Raw genomic sequence first — 17,037 nt, 5'->3', positions numbered from 1 at the left:
GCTAAAGAAGGAGGATGCAATAACCTGAAAAGGGTCTGGATCATCATATGAATCCTGACTTTGTTGGAACCGGATGTAGGATATATGAAACTACTAAAAAAAGATTATACAAGCAAGCTCAGTGTCAAGAACATACAACAAAGGCTCAATGGCTCTTGCATCTGTAACAAATTATATTAAGCCAAATTTCAAAGGCTCCACATTCAGTCCACTTCATCAGTGATGGTTCTCTACAGGTTCAGAATAACACACAGTAGAAAGAACCTCAAGTTCCCCAATATACAAATTAAGGGCAAGTAACTCATGGATTCCATCAAATTCCAAAATATGCTGAAGGACAGGAGCATTCTATGCATAGGTCAAGGATTTGATGATCTGGTGAATCTTCATAAAAATATTCTAGTTTCAACAATCTACACACTGGCTTTCAAGTGTCCAGCAGATTTGATTGTGGAGGCTAGAGTCTCCCTATTGTTCACAAATAACTGCTTGGTTTTCTGACTGCTGCACCAGATGCAGAGAGAGGTATGGAAACTCAACTGCCAATAGCAAAAAATAAATGGCTGAAACACAAAGAATTTCTCCAAGTTTATGCCAAGAGAACTTTCCTCACAACCACTACAGAAGCTATGCAGGGTACTGTGATGGTGTGTTTACCCCACAGGTAGTGGAATGATTAATAAGGGCCTGAGAAGCCAATTAACACACCTGGCTGCACCTGGAGCATGGGCCAGACCCAACTGAAGAGGAGTTCTAGATGGGGGAGGAGTTGAGTTGTTTATATAAAGAGTGAAAGCTCACAGTAGAAGGCAGCTAAGAGTGTGCATGTGTTGGTCACAACTCGAGTCCCTCTCTAAGTAGTAGAGAGCGGAGGAGTTTTATTAGGGTGTTTACACCCTGGATCTTATGGGACAGGATAGCAGAGCTGCAGATTCCTAAAGTGAGCCTGAAAGAAGGTCAACCCACAGGCAGATGGACTTGGAGGTAGATTGGAGTGGAGGATCCAGACTAGCATCAAGAGTCCAGGAAGGCTGCATCCTGCAGAACAGAGAGCTGGGAGAGGACCCAGGATGGATTAAAAGTTCAAGCCCAGGGAAGGAAAAGAAGTTTCTTTTAGTATTCCCTCCCTACCACCCCTCCCCCCCACACTTTTGAGTTTGGTTAAAAGACTACGGGCACTAAAGCTTCTCCCTGGAATCTGACAAAGGAGTAGAATGGAAGAGGAGTCTTGAAAGGGCTCTGGACTTCATACTGATGACCAGTGTCAAATGGTTTCAGAGTAGCAGCCGTGTTAGTCTGTATCCGCAAAAAAATAGGAGTACTTGTGGCACCTTAAAGACTAACAAATTTATTTTAGCATGAGCTTTCGTGAGCTGCAGCTCACTTCATCCGAAGAAGTGAGCTGCAGCTCACGAAAGCTCATGCTAAAATAAATTTGTTAGTCTTTAAATTTATTTTAGCATGAGCTTTCGTGAGCTGCAGCTCACTTCATCCGAAGAAGTGAGCTGCAGCTCACGAAAGCTCATGCTAAAATAAATTTATTAGTCTTTAAGGTGCCACAAGTACTCCTGGTTTTTTTAGTGTCAAATGGGACTGTCAGTATGGGATTACTGATACTCCAGAAAGTGAGAGATCTTAAAGCAACACATCTGGAGGGCCAAGTCACAAGAAAACAGACTACAGCAGGGCCAGATCAACTGTTGGTAGGAGGTGCTGCCATGCCCAGCCACAAGGGGGTGCACCTGCAGTAAGTGCACTCTTACACAGAGAGTAAAACACTTCATTAACCATGACTGCCTACAGTCCACAGCAGAGCCTGGCACCACACACTGTAAAGAACTATCGTTCTACTTGGCTGAAAAGACTATGTGCATTTGAGAAGGCTTCTCAAGTTACATAACTCCAATCCTCATTAACCAGCCAACAGACTGCTCTCTTTCCCTTAAGTTCAGTCCATTCACTCCTCAATGGGTCTTGACCCCCCCCCCCAACACCCACGTAGATCAGGGCTCAGCGGGGGATATGATAGAGGTATATAAAATCATGAGTGGTGTGGAGAAAGTGAATAAAGGAAAAGTTGTTTACTTGTTCCCATAATTTAAGAACTAGGGGCTACCAAATGAAATTGATGGGCAACAGGTTTAAAACAAATAAAAGGAAGTTCTTCTTCACACAGCACACAGTCAACCTGTGAAACTCCTTGCCTGAGGAGGCTGTGAAGGCTAGGACTATAATAGGGTTTAAAAGAGAACTAGATACATTCATGGAGGTTAAGTCCATTAATGGCTATTAGCCAGGATGGGTAAGGAATGGTGTCCCTAGCCTCTGTTTGTCAGAGGGGTGGAGATGGATGGCAGGAGAGAGATCACTTGATCATTACCTGTTAGGTTCACTCCCTCTGGGACACCTGACATTGGTCACTGTCGGTAGACTGGATACTGGGTTGGATGGATCTTTGGTCTGACCCAGTATGGCCATTCTTATGTTCTTATGTACCACTAGGAGAAATGGTAAGATGGCATGGACTTAAGTGTCAGCAATATGCAGATGACACACAAGATTACCTATACTTTCTATAATTACCACCAAGCTGGCCCACATTTGGATGAGATCAACTTGTGGATGAAGAACAGCTGAACTGGAGTATGATGGAGGTTGGCAGAGAAAAGCACTTTGTAGTAGTTTGCAATCACAGTGCATTGTCCTTTGGATTCCTTCAGTTTCATTTGATTGCTGCTTCTGCCAGCACATTGAGTAACAGGTATGAGCAGCAACAGAGAGACAAGCACAGCCCTTCCTGGATGGGTTATTTCACAGTGGATTTTCATTACTGAAGAAAGTTAAAGAATTATGTTTCTGCATCAAAACTTTTCCTTTGATAGGTCAATGGAATACAGTGAGGGAAAACGGGGAAAAAAGATTTCTAGTAAGAATATAAGGAAAAACATATTTCCTCCTTAATTACTCTGCATGAAAAAAATTTAAAATTCTGTGCACATTTTAAAATTCTGCATTTTTCTTTGTCAAAAGAACACTATATAATCACGCGTTTCAATTATTTTGGAAATTTATTTTAAATACCTATCAGCAATTATGTCTGTAACAATACAGACACAAAAAAATTCCTCCGATAGTACAGAGTTAAGGAAACCCCTACAACAATCCAGTTCCTGTTTCTCTGCCCCCTCTCCACAGAGTCTAGCAGTGGTGCCACACACACCCCACCCCCCCAAGCCCAGCTGCGGCACCCCCCCCCCCCCAGCCCAGACACTCGCACACCCTACCCCTCAGAGCCCAGCCATGGGGTTCCCCTTAGCCCACACATCCTACAGGACCCCCAGTCCAGACACTTGCACCCCCTCCCCCCAAACACCAGCTGCTGGGCTGCTCCCAGGCCAGACACTTCCACCACCCCAAGTCCAGGAATCCAGAGGAAGAAAGAGCCTGAATCCGAGTCTTGGGCTTCTGTGGAGATTCCTGCATGCCACCTTCCTTCAGGACATGCTGAGAACTGCAGCTGCCGGGAACCCTCCAGCTCCCTCCCCATGACAGCACCTGTGAGCTGTGCTCTGCCAGGACCAGCGGTCCCTAGTGGCAGCCAGCAGCTCTGCAGCCCATTTCTGTGGAGGAAAAAGGAAATTCTGCACAAAACCCATTAATTTTTGCACAAATTCTGCATGCACAGTGGCGCAGAATTTCCCCAGGAGTACATTTAATGCCATGATCCTGAAGTGTACATGGGCAGGCCCCTGCAGCTGTGCAGAGCCCCACTGAATTAAGTGGTGGAGCTTCATACAGGTACAAGGATTGGCCAGTGTATTTCAGAATTGGGTTCAAATCTCTTTAAGGGGTAAAAGGAAACAAACAAACAAAAATCACAAAATCCACATGTAGGAGGAGTTGTCATATTGGATCAGAGCCAAGGTCCATCCAGTCCAGTATCCCGGCCCTGACAGTGACCAGAACCAGATGCTTAGAGAAAGCATTAGTCTTATCCTGGTCTCTAACAGTTACAGATTAGTTTAAACCCTGAAGAACAAAGTTTTATACACCCTTCCAAAAAATTGATATATTTTGTTATAATTGATAACTCCACCAGAGAGGTCCTTTGGGGCCATCTGCCTGTCCCAAGTCAATGTTGTCCAAGCAGGCACAGAGAGAGCACTGATTTGGGAGGAGGCATGGTCCCAGGATCATCACAGCATCCTTCAGAACTAAAATGAAGAGATTAAGATGAATGTGTGTCAGTGCTACCGCTCCAACCAATGACAGTGAGAGGAGGGAAAAGACTACTTTTACAACAGACTCCAGAAAATATTAGAGACTCTCCCAGACAAAGACATTACCATCCTGAGAATGGAGAGATTTGGATCTGTGTGCACTTAACAATCTGGTCATAGATGTGGATCTGTGTGCACTTAACAATCTGGTCATAGGAGGGAGTACCTGGGTATACATCAACCTCTCTGAAGGAAAGGAAGAAAAGAAGGATTTTTTTTTTTTTTTAGAATAAGTTTTTTTCAGTACACAGGATCGGAGGGGAGGGAGGAGAAGAACAGACACTCAACAGAGCAGAAGAGAGAGAGAGACACACTTAGGGTCAGCATGCAGGAAGTGCTTTAAGAAAGAACCACAGAAAGAGTGGGGGACACAGCAGGAGTCCTGACAAAGATAGAAGACAGAAAGAAGAAGAAGGCAGCAGTCAACAACAGCAGGACTAGGCAGTGAAGAGGAGGAGGAAGGAAGGAAGAGAGAGATGTGGATGGACTGGCAGCAGAAGCAGAGCAGGCAGGTCTGGAAAGTCAGCAGCCAGAGAACGTCGTTTAAAGACAAGCAGGAAAGTCTATAACAGGAATAGAACTACAGCTGAACAGATGAGCAGAGGCCTGAAAGCAGACCTGGATGCCTCAGTGGAAAAAGAAGAAGTGATTTGCTGACTGGAAAGAAGATATCTCATCAAAATCCCCAAGAAAGGAGACCTCAGCACTGTGTGCCAACTATAGAGAAAATCACACCTGTCGGGTGCCAGAAAAGGTTCAACCGAGTCCTCTTAGAGAGAAATGCTTGTTGTCACCACTCTTCTCTTCTTCTCACATCTTGGATTATGAAGACATCCACTTACAAGCGTAGGAATGGAATCCAATGGTCATTGTGGACCCAGCTTGCCTCAACATCCACAACAAGAAGAAGAGATCTAGGATCAATTCCCCATCAAAAACGACCAGTCACACTGAATGGAAGCCCCTGGAACATCAAAGAAGGATTGGTAAGGCAAGAGCAGCCTTCTTACAGCTCAAGAACATCTGGAACTCCAGAGAGCTGTCTTTGGCAAAGAAAAGATTGTTCAACTCAAAAACGAAATCAGTCTCTTACTGTATGGAGCTGAACTGAGGGGACACAAAAAAAAAACCCCAGGAAGATCCAGACCTTCATTAATAGCTGCCTCAGAAGGATTCTCCAGATCCGCTGGCCAAATGAATGATGATGATAATTGATAATTGTTAACTCTTGACATTCTTGATATCCATACAGATATGCACATATTCAGATCAATTTATGAACTACAAAATAAGAACATTTTGTTCAATTAAGGATCACAGAATTTGACCCTATATAAAAAGGGATGTAACTAGTATTTTTCTATCACATTAGGCATAATGTACTCTCAGAAGCATTATAAAAATGTACTTATTTTGTAAAAATAATTAGTTTTAAAATCAGTACAATTTTTCTATATTTTAATTTGCTTTTATTACACATTATGATAGCAAATAACTTGGAATTTAAGAGTGGCATAAGCATTTTTTTTAAACTGGGAATTTATAAGATCTACATATTTTAAAGAACACTTACCATCAGAGCTTGTGAGTACAAAACTCTCAGCTTGGGATTGCTTCTTTCCACCTATATTTTTGGGAAACCAATGAAGATCTATGGGGTAGATATCATCAGGAAGCTTCACTACTTGCGTTGTCTCACTAGTTAACAAGTTCCATTTCAGGATGTGGTGATCATCACTACATGAATATAGCTCATCAGCTGTAGTCCAGCCCACACAGCTAACCAATTCTTTATGTGTAATTGAATTAAGGAAGTATTGAATTTTGGTTACTGAAAGTAACTTAGAATATAAGTATTGCAAAAATAAAGTGATAAGGAAAAATATTTAAAAAATATTTAATTTTGGCTATTTTAAAAACAGATCTATATACAGAAGTTTTTTTTCTTTAGGTAAGATCTTTACATTGCATTACTTTTCTTTGTGTCAAGAGGCAGCAGAAAGTTTGAAGAAAATAAAGAGCAAAAAAGGAATTTGACAGAGTATGTGACTTTAAAAGTATCATGTTTAATTAAACTGCACATCTATTAAACACAGATAAAAGCTTAGGCTCCATCTACAGGAGGGCCTTGGTGTCAAAATACGCAAGTTAAAACACATTTGGTCAAATTTTGGTTTTCATTATAGCAGTATCACACCAGGGATGGAGATAACTCATTTAAGAGTAACGAAGTGGTATTAGGTAAGCGTACACCTTTGATGGTGCTATTGTTTGTTAGTCTTATTGCAGACAAATTGATACAGGAGTGAAATTATTAGCTACATGAGAAAATCTCTTTGCAAGAATAAATCCTCTATGAGAAGAAAGGGAAAACAAACAAACAGCTTTCCTGCAAAATCTTGACATCTTCTGCAAGGTGCTGAACACCCTAGATTCCAACAGAAGTTACTGAGAATGGAAGGTACTGAGTACCCTGCTTGAGGTGCTCAACACCTTGCAGTATTGGGCCTTTACATTTCTGCAGAAAACAGTAAAAATCTTAAAAAAAAAATAAATTAAGTCTCCAGAATCTATAAAATAACTTTTCACTGTCTTTACAATCACATCATATATTTTACTAGAACATGATAAACATAATTCTATTTTACCAAGAGTGCTGTGTAAAGTTAATACACTTTGTTTTGAGACAAAGGATATGTTTTGGTTCCTTTAAGTGTGACGTCTTCAGCCTCATTCTTTCTAAATTTCTTGGTTTTGCCAGTCCAGATGAAACATTAAAAAGTATAAAAGATGGTTTCTTCACTGGATAGGCTACAACTGTAAAGATTTTTAAAAATATCATGAGTAATCACCATTAAAAAGGAAAATACCAATATCCAAAATAAAATGTTTAAAAGCAATTAACATTGTGCATGTTCTCTAAAGAAGACCAGCAATACAATTCACACAAAGTCTTCAACTAGGCATAGGTGAGCAATATATGTGATGTTGTTTACCAAAGAGGAATAGGAAGTCAAAGAAGGACAGGGCTGGCATTTACAGGCAGCAGGTTTGGTGACAGTTCTTGACTACTGGGGGGCAAGGATCAACATTCACATCACATTCCCCATCAGTACCCAGGCCCACACTGGGGAACCTAATGATCCAACCAGCAGACCAAATTCGGTGATGAATCCTGATTACCGTATTTTCCGCACCATAAGGCGCACCGGATTATAAGGCGCAGTCTCAATTACGGAATCTATTTCTGTACTTAACCCATACATAAGGCGCACCGTATTATAAGGTGCATGCTAAAACATACGGTCTACAAAAAAAGGTAACGGTGTTCATAGTAAAAAACCTTTATTCTACTATTTAACAATACACTCACATTATTTTTTAATCAATCTTCTCCCACAAATCCATCAAAGTCCTCATCTTCTGTGTCTGAATTGAACAGCTGGGCAATTTCGCCATCAAACATGCCGGGTTCTCTCTCATCATTGTCGGAGTCAGTCTCGTTGCCAGGTGGCTGTTCAGCAATGATGCCAGCTTTTGCGAAAGCTCGGACAACAGTTAAAGCAGATACCTTAGCCCAGGCATCCACAATCCATTCACATATGGTGGCGTAACTCGCCCGGCGCTGCCTCCCAGTGTTAGTAAAGGTGTGTTCGCCGTCTGTCATCCATCGCTCCCACGCCATTCGCAACTTCACTTTGAACGCCCTGTTTACACCAATGTCCAGCGGTTGGAGTTCTTTTGTTAATCCTCCCGGAATGATGGCAAGCTCCGAATTCATTTGCTTCACTTGGTTTTTCACAGTAGTGGTAAGATGGGAACGCATGGAATCGCAGATCAACAGGGACGGTGATGCGTGGAAAAAACCATCCGGTCTCTTTACATACACCTCTCTCAGCCACTCTCTCATTTTCTCCTCGTCCATCCAGCCCTTTTGATTGGCCTTAATGATGATTCCAGCTGGAAACTTTTCTTTTGGCAGCGTCTTCCTCTTAAAAATGACCATAGGTGGTAGTTTCTGTCCATTACCGTGGCAACCAAGAACAACAGTGAAAGCCGACTTCTCATGCCCCGTGGTGCGTATCGATACCGTGCTGGTCCCCTTTTTCTCCACAGTATGGTTCACGGGGATGTCAAAAGCGAGGGGGACCTCGTCCATGTTGGTGATGTGGTTGGGCTGGATCTTTTTGTCGGTAATCTTGTTACTGCAGTAGGTGCGGAAGATGGCCAGCTTTTCTTTGTAATCCGCCGGCAGTTGCTGCGCCACGGTAGTTCTTGCGCGGATGGAGAGATGACTCCTTTTCATAAAACGAAAGCACCAAGACGGACCTCCTTGAAAGAGTTCGATCTTCATGTCTTGTGCTATCGTTGTTGCCTTCAGTCGAATGGTGACTGTAGAGATGCTTCTCCCGGCTGTTCTTTGTTCAATAATCCATTGTTCAAGTTGGTCTTCTAACTATGGCCACCTCGATTTGTTCCCGCGGAAACTCTGTTTCGTCTTCTTAACTTGGGGCAGTTCATTTTCTTGCTTCCTCCACTTCCGAACCATAGATTCATTGATGTTGAATTCTTTCGCAGCTGCTCTATTCCCATTTACAACCGCGTAACTGATAGCCTGTAGTTTGAATTGTGCCTCGTAAGCATGTCTCTTCACTGGTGCCATTTTCGGGGGTCCTTAGACAAACAAATGTCTAAGGAGGAGTGGAGAAGGTAAACGTACGTACTGTATGTACTGTACGTATTACGTAATGTTCTCTGATTGGTTTATCGCTGCCAGCGTACGTAGTTTACGTATTACGTCCCTGTGTCAGCGAAAAATGGTCCGACAGTCAATCAAGCAAAGCGCTTACCAAAGTCGCACAACAACATTTTTACAGATTTTGGAACTCAGTGCACACATAAGGCGCACCGGATTATAAGACGCACGGCCAATTTTTGAGAAAATGTAAGGCTCTTAGGTGCGCCTTATAGTGCGGAAAATACGGTACATGCCACCTGAGGCACGTTGAACATAAGAAGATGACTAGCTATGGTATTTGCATACAAAAACGTATGCCTCTTTTCATGGGCAGGACAGAATAACTAAAAATTAATCACTGGAATAAACTGACAGACTGTTGAAGAAAATGGTTTAGAAAATGGTTTTTAAAAAGTCTCTCTCTCTCTCTCTCATATATAATTTCTATAGATTACATATGTTGGACCAGAGCCTCAGTTGGTTTAAATTAGCATAGCTCTACTGACTTCACGTGGCTATGTTAATTTATACTGATAATCTGGTCCAAAATATGCACATATTGCATATGTGTAACATGTAATATGCTACCAAGTATCACTAGTCAGGAAGACTCGATTTAATAGATTTCTACATTAAAAAAAAATGCATCCTTGTTGGTTGTTATAACCTTAATACATAGTCTTCACAACTCAGGGTATGTCTACACTACGAAATTAGGTCGATTTTATAGAAGCCAATTTTATACAGTCCATTGCATATGTCCACGCTAAGCGCATTAAATCAGCGGAGTACGTTCTCCCAACCGTGGTTAGCATTGACTTACGGAGCGGTACACTGTGGGTAGCTATCCCACAGTCTCCGCCGCCCATTGGAATTCTGTATTAAGCTCCCAATGCCTGATGGGGCGAAAACATTGTTGCGGGTGGTTTTGGGTACATGTCGTCAGTCGCCCCTCCCTCCATGAAAGCAATGGCAGACAATGGCCAAGCTTTTGTATATGTTTGTACATGTTTCTCCTTGATGCAAACCCGCCCCCTTTGTTGATTTTAATTCCCTGTAAGCCAACCACCCTCCCCTCTTCGAAATAAAGTAACTATTGTTTTGAAATCATGCATTCTTTATTAATTTTTTTTAAAAATGAGATAACGGACAAGGTAGCCCAGGTGGGGTGGGGGAGGAGGGAAGGACAAGGACACACTGCTTATTGTAGCCACACTAAAAATCAAACTGTTTGAATGACAGCCTTCTGTTGCTTGGGCCATCCTCTGCAGTGGAGTGGCTGGGTGCCTAGAGCCTCCCCGCGTTCTTGGGCGTCTGGGACATGGGGAGGAGGGTAGGCGGTTATACAGTGGGTGCAGCGGGGGTCTGTGCTCTTGTTGGCTTTCCTGACGCTTCAACAGACGCTTCATCATGTCTGTTTGCTCCCCTATTAGCCTCAGTATCACATCCTGCCTCCGCTCTTTGCACTCACTTAATTCTTTCCTGGCCCCTGCCACTGAATGCCTCCATGCATTAAGCTGTGCCCTATCAGTGCAGGAGGACTGCATGAGCTCAGAAAACATGTCATTGTGAGTGTGTTTTTTTCACCTTCTAATCTGCAGTAACTTCAGGGACGGAGATGATAGGGGGAGCGCAGAAACATTCTACGCTCCACAGCAGCTGAGTTCGCCACGCTGACCAAACAGGAAATTAAATTAAAAAGTTCCTGGGGCTTTTTCTGTGTACCTGGCTAGTGCATCGGAGTTCAAAGTGCTGTCCAGAGCGTTCACAATGGGTCACTCTGGGATAGCTCCCAGAGGCCAATACCATCCATTTGCGTCAACACTACTCCAAATTTGACTCAGCAAAGTCAATTTTAGTGCTACTCCCCTCGCCGGGGAGGAGTACAAAAGTTGATTTTAAGAGCCCCTTAGGTCTGGTCTACACTATGAGTTTATCTCGAATTTAGCAGCGTTCAACCGAATTAACCCTGCACCCATCCACACAATGAAGCCATTTATTTCAATATAAAGGGCTCTTAATATCGATATCTGAACTCCTTCCCGACGAGGGGAGTAGCACTGAAATCGGTATTGCCATTTCGAATTAGGGTTAGTGTGGCCGCAATTCGACGGTATTGGCCTCCGGGAGCTATCCCACAGTGCACCATTGTGACCGCTCTGGACAGCAATCTGAACTCGGATGCACTGGCCAGGTAGACAGGAAAAGCCCCGCGAACTTTTGAATTTCATTTCCTGTTTGCCCAGCGTGGAGCGCCGATCAGCACAGGTGACCATGCAGTCCCAGAATCAAAAAACAGCTCCAGCATGGATCATACGGGAGATACTGAATCTGATCTCTATATGGGGAGATGAATCTGTTCTATCAGAACTTCGTTCCAATAGACGAAATGCGAAAACATTTGAAAAAAATCTCCAAGGCCATGATGGACAGAGGCCACAACAGGGACTCAACAGAGTGCTGCGTGAAACTTAAGGAGCTGAGACAAGCATACCAGAAAGCCAAAGAATCAAATGGACGCTCACGGAGGGAGGGATGACTGACGACTGTAGCTATCTCACTGTTCCCACACTCTCCGAAAACCATTTGAATTCTTGGCTGAGCTCCCAAAGCCTGAAGGGTCAAAAACATTGTCATGGGTGGTTCAGGGTATATGCTGTCAGCGAAGCAAAGGGGAAAAAATCATTTCTCGCCTTTTTTCAATGTCACCATATGTCTACTGGATGCTGCTGGCAGACGCGGTGCTGCAACACTACACAGCAGCATCCCCTTCCCTTGCGGACAGCAGACGGTACAGTCATCCCGTGAGTGCTCCTGGCTGGCTTCAGTGAGGTTGGCCGGGGGCTCCTGGGCAAAAATGGGAATGACTTCAGGTCATTCTCTTCTTTAAGTTTTGTCTAATGGAGATTCAGTCCTGCTTGGAATATCATGGCAGCTGGAGGCTTCTGCCTCAGGCTGATCTCACCAGTCAGAAGCGCCGCACGGTCGCGTCTACCCCTTGCTACCAGGGCTCACAATCAGATACTTAGACCTCTACATTTTGCTGCAAATAAAAAAATTAAGCTGCCGTTTAGAACTGTCCCCCAACATACATATCCTGGGACATTTTGTATTTTACCAGTGTCAACCAAAGGCCCACACAGAAATGGAGATTCAGTCCTGCCTGTGCTTCTATCCTAGTGCTTGTCACAGATTCCCATTTTCAGCTATAGGCTGAGTAAGTGCAGAATGGTGGTTCACTCTACTTTGCTGTAAGCCAACCGCCCTCCCCTCCCCCACCTTTGATCTCTGCTTGCAGAGGCAATAAAGTCAGTGTTGTTTCTTATTCATGCATTCTCTATTACTTCATCACACAAATGGGGGGATAACTGCCACGGTAGCCCAGGAGGGGTGGGGGAGGAGGGAAGCAACGGGTGGGGTTGTTGCAGGGGCACCCCCTAGAATGGCATGCAGCTCATCATTTCTGCGGGATGTCTGGGGCTCTGACCTGGAACGGCCGTTTGCCTCTCTGGTTCTTTAGTAGGCTTGCCTGATATTCTAGGCAGGACTGACTCTCCATTAGACAAAACTTAAAGAAGAGAATGACCTGGGGAGTCATTCCCATTTTTGTCCATGCGCCTCCGGCCGACCTCACCGAGTACCGTGTCTGTTAGCAACATCCAGTAGACATACAGTGACAGTGAAAAAAGGCTGAATGGCCTCCATGGTTGCCATGCTATGCATCTGCCCGGGCAATCCAGGGAAAAGGGCACTAAATGATTTTCTGCCGTTGATTTCACGGAGGGAGGATTGACTGACGACATTTCCCCATAACCACCCACGACAAATTTTTGGCCCCATCAGGCATTGGGATCTCAACCCAGAATTCCAATGGGCGGGGGAGACTGCGGGAACTACGGGATAGTTACCCACAATGCAACGCTCCGGAAGTCGACGCTAGCCTTGGTACATGAACGCACGCCGCCAAATTAATGGCTGCGTGCCCTCAACTTCATATAATCTGTTTCCAAAAATCAGTTTCTGTAAAATCAGAATAATCCCGTAGTGTAGACATACAATTAGGTCGACAGAACGGGGTTGGTTATGTGGATGCATTCATTTTTAAATCGACCTAATCTGGCTAAATTTGACCTAACCCCGTAGTGTAGACCAGGCTTCAGAGATAGAAGGAGGTTTAGTTTTTAGAAGGTACACACTATACATTTTTAAAGTGATTTATTTTGAAAACTTTTCAGATTAGTTTTACAGCTATATCAGACAATGAATGATTGTTTGGTTATTTCATTTACCAAAGGTAATTGAAGCAGATAGTTCACCACCCCATGACTTCAAAAATAACTCCAATTCGACAAGTTAATCATTAATATTTGGATAATTTTCTTGACATGCTGTATTAGGAGGAGATCATCACCAGACAGACATTTAAATTGTTTTATTCAAGATTATGTATTCTGGATTTTTTTTCTTCAACAGCAAACAGAATATTTTAACAAAACAAGCATCTGAATTTTCATATTTAGTTAAACATTCAAGTTTTTTTTTAAATCAGGTTTGTTTTTGTTAAAATTGTTCTCCCTTCCCACATTTATCTCCAGACTTCTCCTTGTCTAGATCTATTCTGCCCCCAATGATCTTCTATTCATTGAACTTTTTGAAACTTTGCACTTTTAGAGGGGGGTAAGGAATTGACTCTGTGTACACAAATTTGCAGAGGAACAATAGGGTTGAGGTCTGTTATTTCTCACCTCTATATATGATTTATTTATTTAAAAACATTTTTGCTGTTAACAAGTATGTTATCTCTGGAGACACAAATCTGCAGTTTGAGAACTGCAAAACTAAGCATCTCTGATGGTATCTTCTAGACTGAGCACTGAGTCCCATTGGGTAGATAGAAAGATTAACCTAAATAATCTATACAGAAGCCCCTGGAACCCCATAAAATTGGGTCCCTAATCCATGAACTACTTGAACTCATTTACAAAACTTTTCTTAAACATTCCATTAGAATTTATAATCCCTATTCCATGAGGAGATCTCTTTGAGTTATGATGTATCTATCTTTAGATAAGTTTTTTCCTCAAAAAGCATTTTATCAAAAAAATCCAATTTAAATTAAAAAAATCTGATTTTTTTTTAAATCATTGATTTTTATCCACCCTGCCAAGTATACTTTCTTTCATGCTATGCACCTGCTCAAGACAGCTATGTTCAGAATTATGTAATGGGTACCACAATGTGCAGGGACAACATTGGTAGGACACAGGTTTCAGAGTGGTAGCCATGTTAGTCTGTATCAGCAAAAAGAACGAGGAGTACTTGTGGCACCTTAGAGGCTAACAAATGTATTTAGGCATTTGTTTGTCTTTAAGGTGCCACAAGTACTCCTCGTTCTTTTTATTGGTAGGAGAGTTCCCATTTATTGGTAAAGGTACCCCATCTGAACTCTAAACTAGCAATGTTTTGGTTTTTAGAAAGATGTATTAATACTAAGAGTTAGTCACAAAGATAGCTACCAATACCGATATTTTATCCACCCTACGTCCTACTAAAGATCTGTGTTTCACATGCTTCCTCCCAACAGCCCTGCCCCCTGCACAGCTTCACTCCTCTATCATGCCCCAGGCAGCGTCCTGTACCTATAACTCACATGCACCCCCCTCAAATCTCTCTTTAGTCCCACTCTTCAACACATTCCATTTATCTTACATTGAGTCCCCAGAATTCTCTGCGTCCCCAACACCACTCATCTTCCTAAGTACCCTATCTCCCCTCCTATCACTTGGCTGCCTATGAAGCAGCTGCAGAGTGCTCTGGGGAATTAAGCATGAGCAAGAATGACTGTGACACAGACAGGAGAATGGGCAGGAAAATGAGTGGCTGAATGGGAACATTAGAGGGTTTATGGCAAAGAAACAGGGATGTGAATGAAGGATCTCTAGGGTGAGAGACCAGTCACTCTGCATAATCCTGCTGTCTTAGCTCCCTGATACACTGAAGAAGCAGTGCTGTGAGGATAGATGCACCAATGCTGCAGCACAGAACTGGGCTCTCCCCACTGCACCCCCACCTGCTGCACAACTCTTAGTCCCTCTACCACCGCCCCCCAGAGCCTTGTGACATTCCCTAAAATCTTCACTTAACCCCTATGCTTCTCTAAATCCCACCACCCAATTCTGCTCACCCACTCACAGTCCTTTGCTCCCCCACCATTCATAGCATCTTCCATTCATGCCCCTCCCTCCAGCCACATGCCACAATTTTCCTTCTGGTAAATTACTGTTTGGACCTATCCTAGGAAAAGGTTACAGTAGTAAACACTTTTCATCATGCTCTCACCATGCAGGTTAGAGGGCCAAGAAAACAACCCTGCCTTTCCCCTCCCTCAAGGCAGGTTGTAGTGGGGGATCACTTAACACAAAGTAGGATGGAGTGAGTGTTCCCTCAGCTCTTTCTTGATCAGGCTCCCCCCTTCCACTTTCCCCAAGGAAAGTGGAGTGGGCCACCACTCCAAGGGATTGCTCAGTGGTTTGAGCATTGGCCTGCTAAACCCAGGGTTGCGAGTTCAATCCTTGAGGGAGCCATTTAGGGATCTGGGGCAAAAATCTGTCAGGGACAGTACTTAGTACTGCTGTGAAGCCAGGGAACTGGACTCCATGACCTTTCAAGGTCCCTTCCAGCTCTATGAGATAGGTATAACTCCAGACATACAGGAGTAAAGGGCTTCCCCCTCATCCTCTCACTTCCCCAGGGCAGGTAACAGGCATAGGTGCTGGAATTAGGTGTGAAGTGGCTTCCATTATATAAAAGGTTTACAGTTTGGTACAATGGCTCTCAGCACCCACCACTATATAAATGGTTCCAGCATCTCTGGTAACAGGGGGAAGCCCCTCCAGCTTCCCCTTTAGAAATTTACCTGTCCAAAGCAGCTGCTCGGTCTACGGGTACAAGTCTCGAGCTGGGAGAGTGAATGGGCGTGGAGAAGCCTGTCGCTGGCACTTGGGCTGTCAGTTGCTCCCAGACCCTCACAGATTTAACACAAGCTTCCTCCTCCCCCGTTAAGGGCGCTCTAGAATTCCTGACACGGGGTCGGGGGAAGCAACGAGCGAGACCACTTACTAACCTCTCAGTCCTCTCTTCTCTGTTAGCAAACACTGCAAGGAAGCTGCTCTGTCTCTATAGCTACTTCCCGCGAGATTTCCCACGCTTATCCCCGCGCGAGAGTGCCTCACTCCCCCATCCACCTAACGGACCCTCCCAAGCCAGGTGACAAATCACTGACGTCATCGGACCGGCTTGTTAATTAATATATTTTTTAAAATATATTTATTATAATGTTATATTTTAAAAAATTTTAAAATATATTTATTCCTTTTTTAGTTTCGTCCGCCATAGCCCCTCAGGCCGTTACCAGGCAACCAAGCTCCTCCCATTGACCCACACTATCATTTAAATTAGTAGGATTCTTTCCCCACTTAGGCGCCTTTAAATAACGTTCTTTTCATTAGCTTTAAATTAAAAATTACCAAACCAATGTAAAGGTTTTTATTTTATTTTTACCCCGTTCCGCGCAGTAACGGAAAACAATATGGCGCCGGAGGTTTTTTTTTTTTCCTCTCCTTTCAAACCTGTAGGAGGCCGACAGCCGTCCCTCTCTTTACCCATCATGCTCCGCGCGTTTCTAACGAATTTCGGTTCGAGTTTGCAGTTTGGGCGCCATTTTCGAGTGTAGAAGCCGCCAAGCTGCAGCAGGCAGGAGCTGACCGGACTCACCACAGCCAGCGTCACCCGAAGTCTTGCTGGGGCAGCTCGCCGCCTGTTCCGCGTACGAGGTACCAGCTCTGCCTGCTGACAGGACTGCGAAGCCTGGGGCGGCTCGGCAAGCAGCGCTTCCAGCAAAGTGCCTAGTAATTTATCTGGGGACAGGTGGAGCTGGGGGGCTCTCTTCCCTGTAACTGGAGCTGGGGGACCTCCCCATGGAGCCTGCCTGGGGGGTAGCTGTAGATTTCCCTACGTAAG

At 43.9% G+C, this 17,037-nt stretch overlaps 2 protein-coding genes across 12 annotated transcripts in view; one reads left to right on the top strand and one right to left on the bottom strand.

The window, feature by feature from the left end:
• IFT80 (intraflagellar transport 80) overlaps positions 1-17,037 on the bottom strand; it is a 168,043-nt gene that overhangs the window by 150,761 nt on the left and 245 nt on the right. For 2 of the 6 annotated variants that reach the window (XM_039489309.1, XM_039489314.1), the window contains exons 1-3: positions 15,935-16,230; positions 6,978-7,097; positions 5,854-6,075 (exon numbers count right to left, since the gene is read on the bottom strand). In XM_039489309.1, the coding sequence (XP_039345243.1) occupies positions 5,854-6,075; positions 6,978-7,014 (259 nt within the window). In that variant the 5' untranslated portion in view covers positions 7,015-7,097; positions 15,935-16,230. Of the gene's footprint in view, positions 1-5,853; positions 6,076-6,977; positions 7,098-15,934; positions 16,250-16,578; positions 16,673-17,037 lie in introns of those variants that run through there. The other 4 variants (XM_039489311.1, XM_039489310.1, XM_039489313.1 and 1 more) reach the window with 4 other exon arrangements.
• Positions 16,525-17,037, top strand: part of SMC4 (structural maintenance of chromosomes 4) — a 126,630-nt gene continuing 126,117 nt past the window's right edge. For 3 of the 6 annotated variants that reach the window (XM_039489302.1, XM_039489303.1, XM_039489301.1), the window contains exon 1: positions 16,526-16,850. The gene's annotated coding sequence lies outside the window, so the exon portion shown is untranslated. Of the gene's footprint in view, positions 16,851-17,037 lie in introns of all 6 variants that reach the window. The other 3 variants (XM_039489308.1, XM_039489307.1, XM_039489306.1) reach the window with 2 other exon arrangements.

Source organism: Mauremys reevesii, linkage group 9 (assembly GCF_016161935.1).
Source record: "Mauremys reevesii isolate NIE-2019 linkage group 9, ASM1616193v1, whole genome shotgun sequence".
Lineage (NCBI taxonomy): Eukaryota > Metazoa > Chordata > Testudines > Geoemydidae > Mauremys > Mauremys reevesii.
The sequence above is the reverse complement of the archived record's forward strand: the minus strand, read 5'-3'. Positions and strand labels throughout refer to the sequence as shown.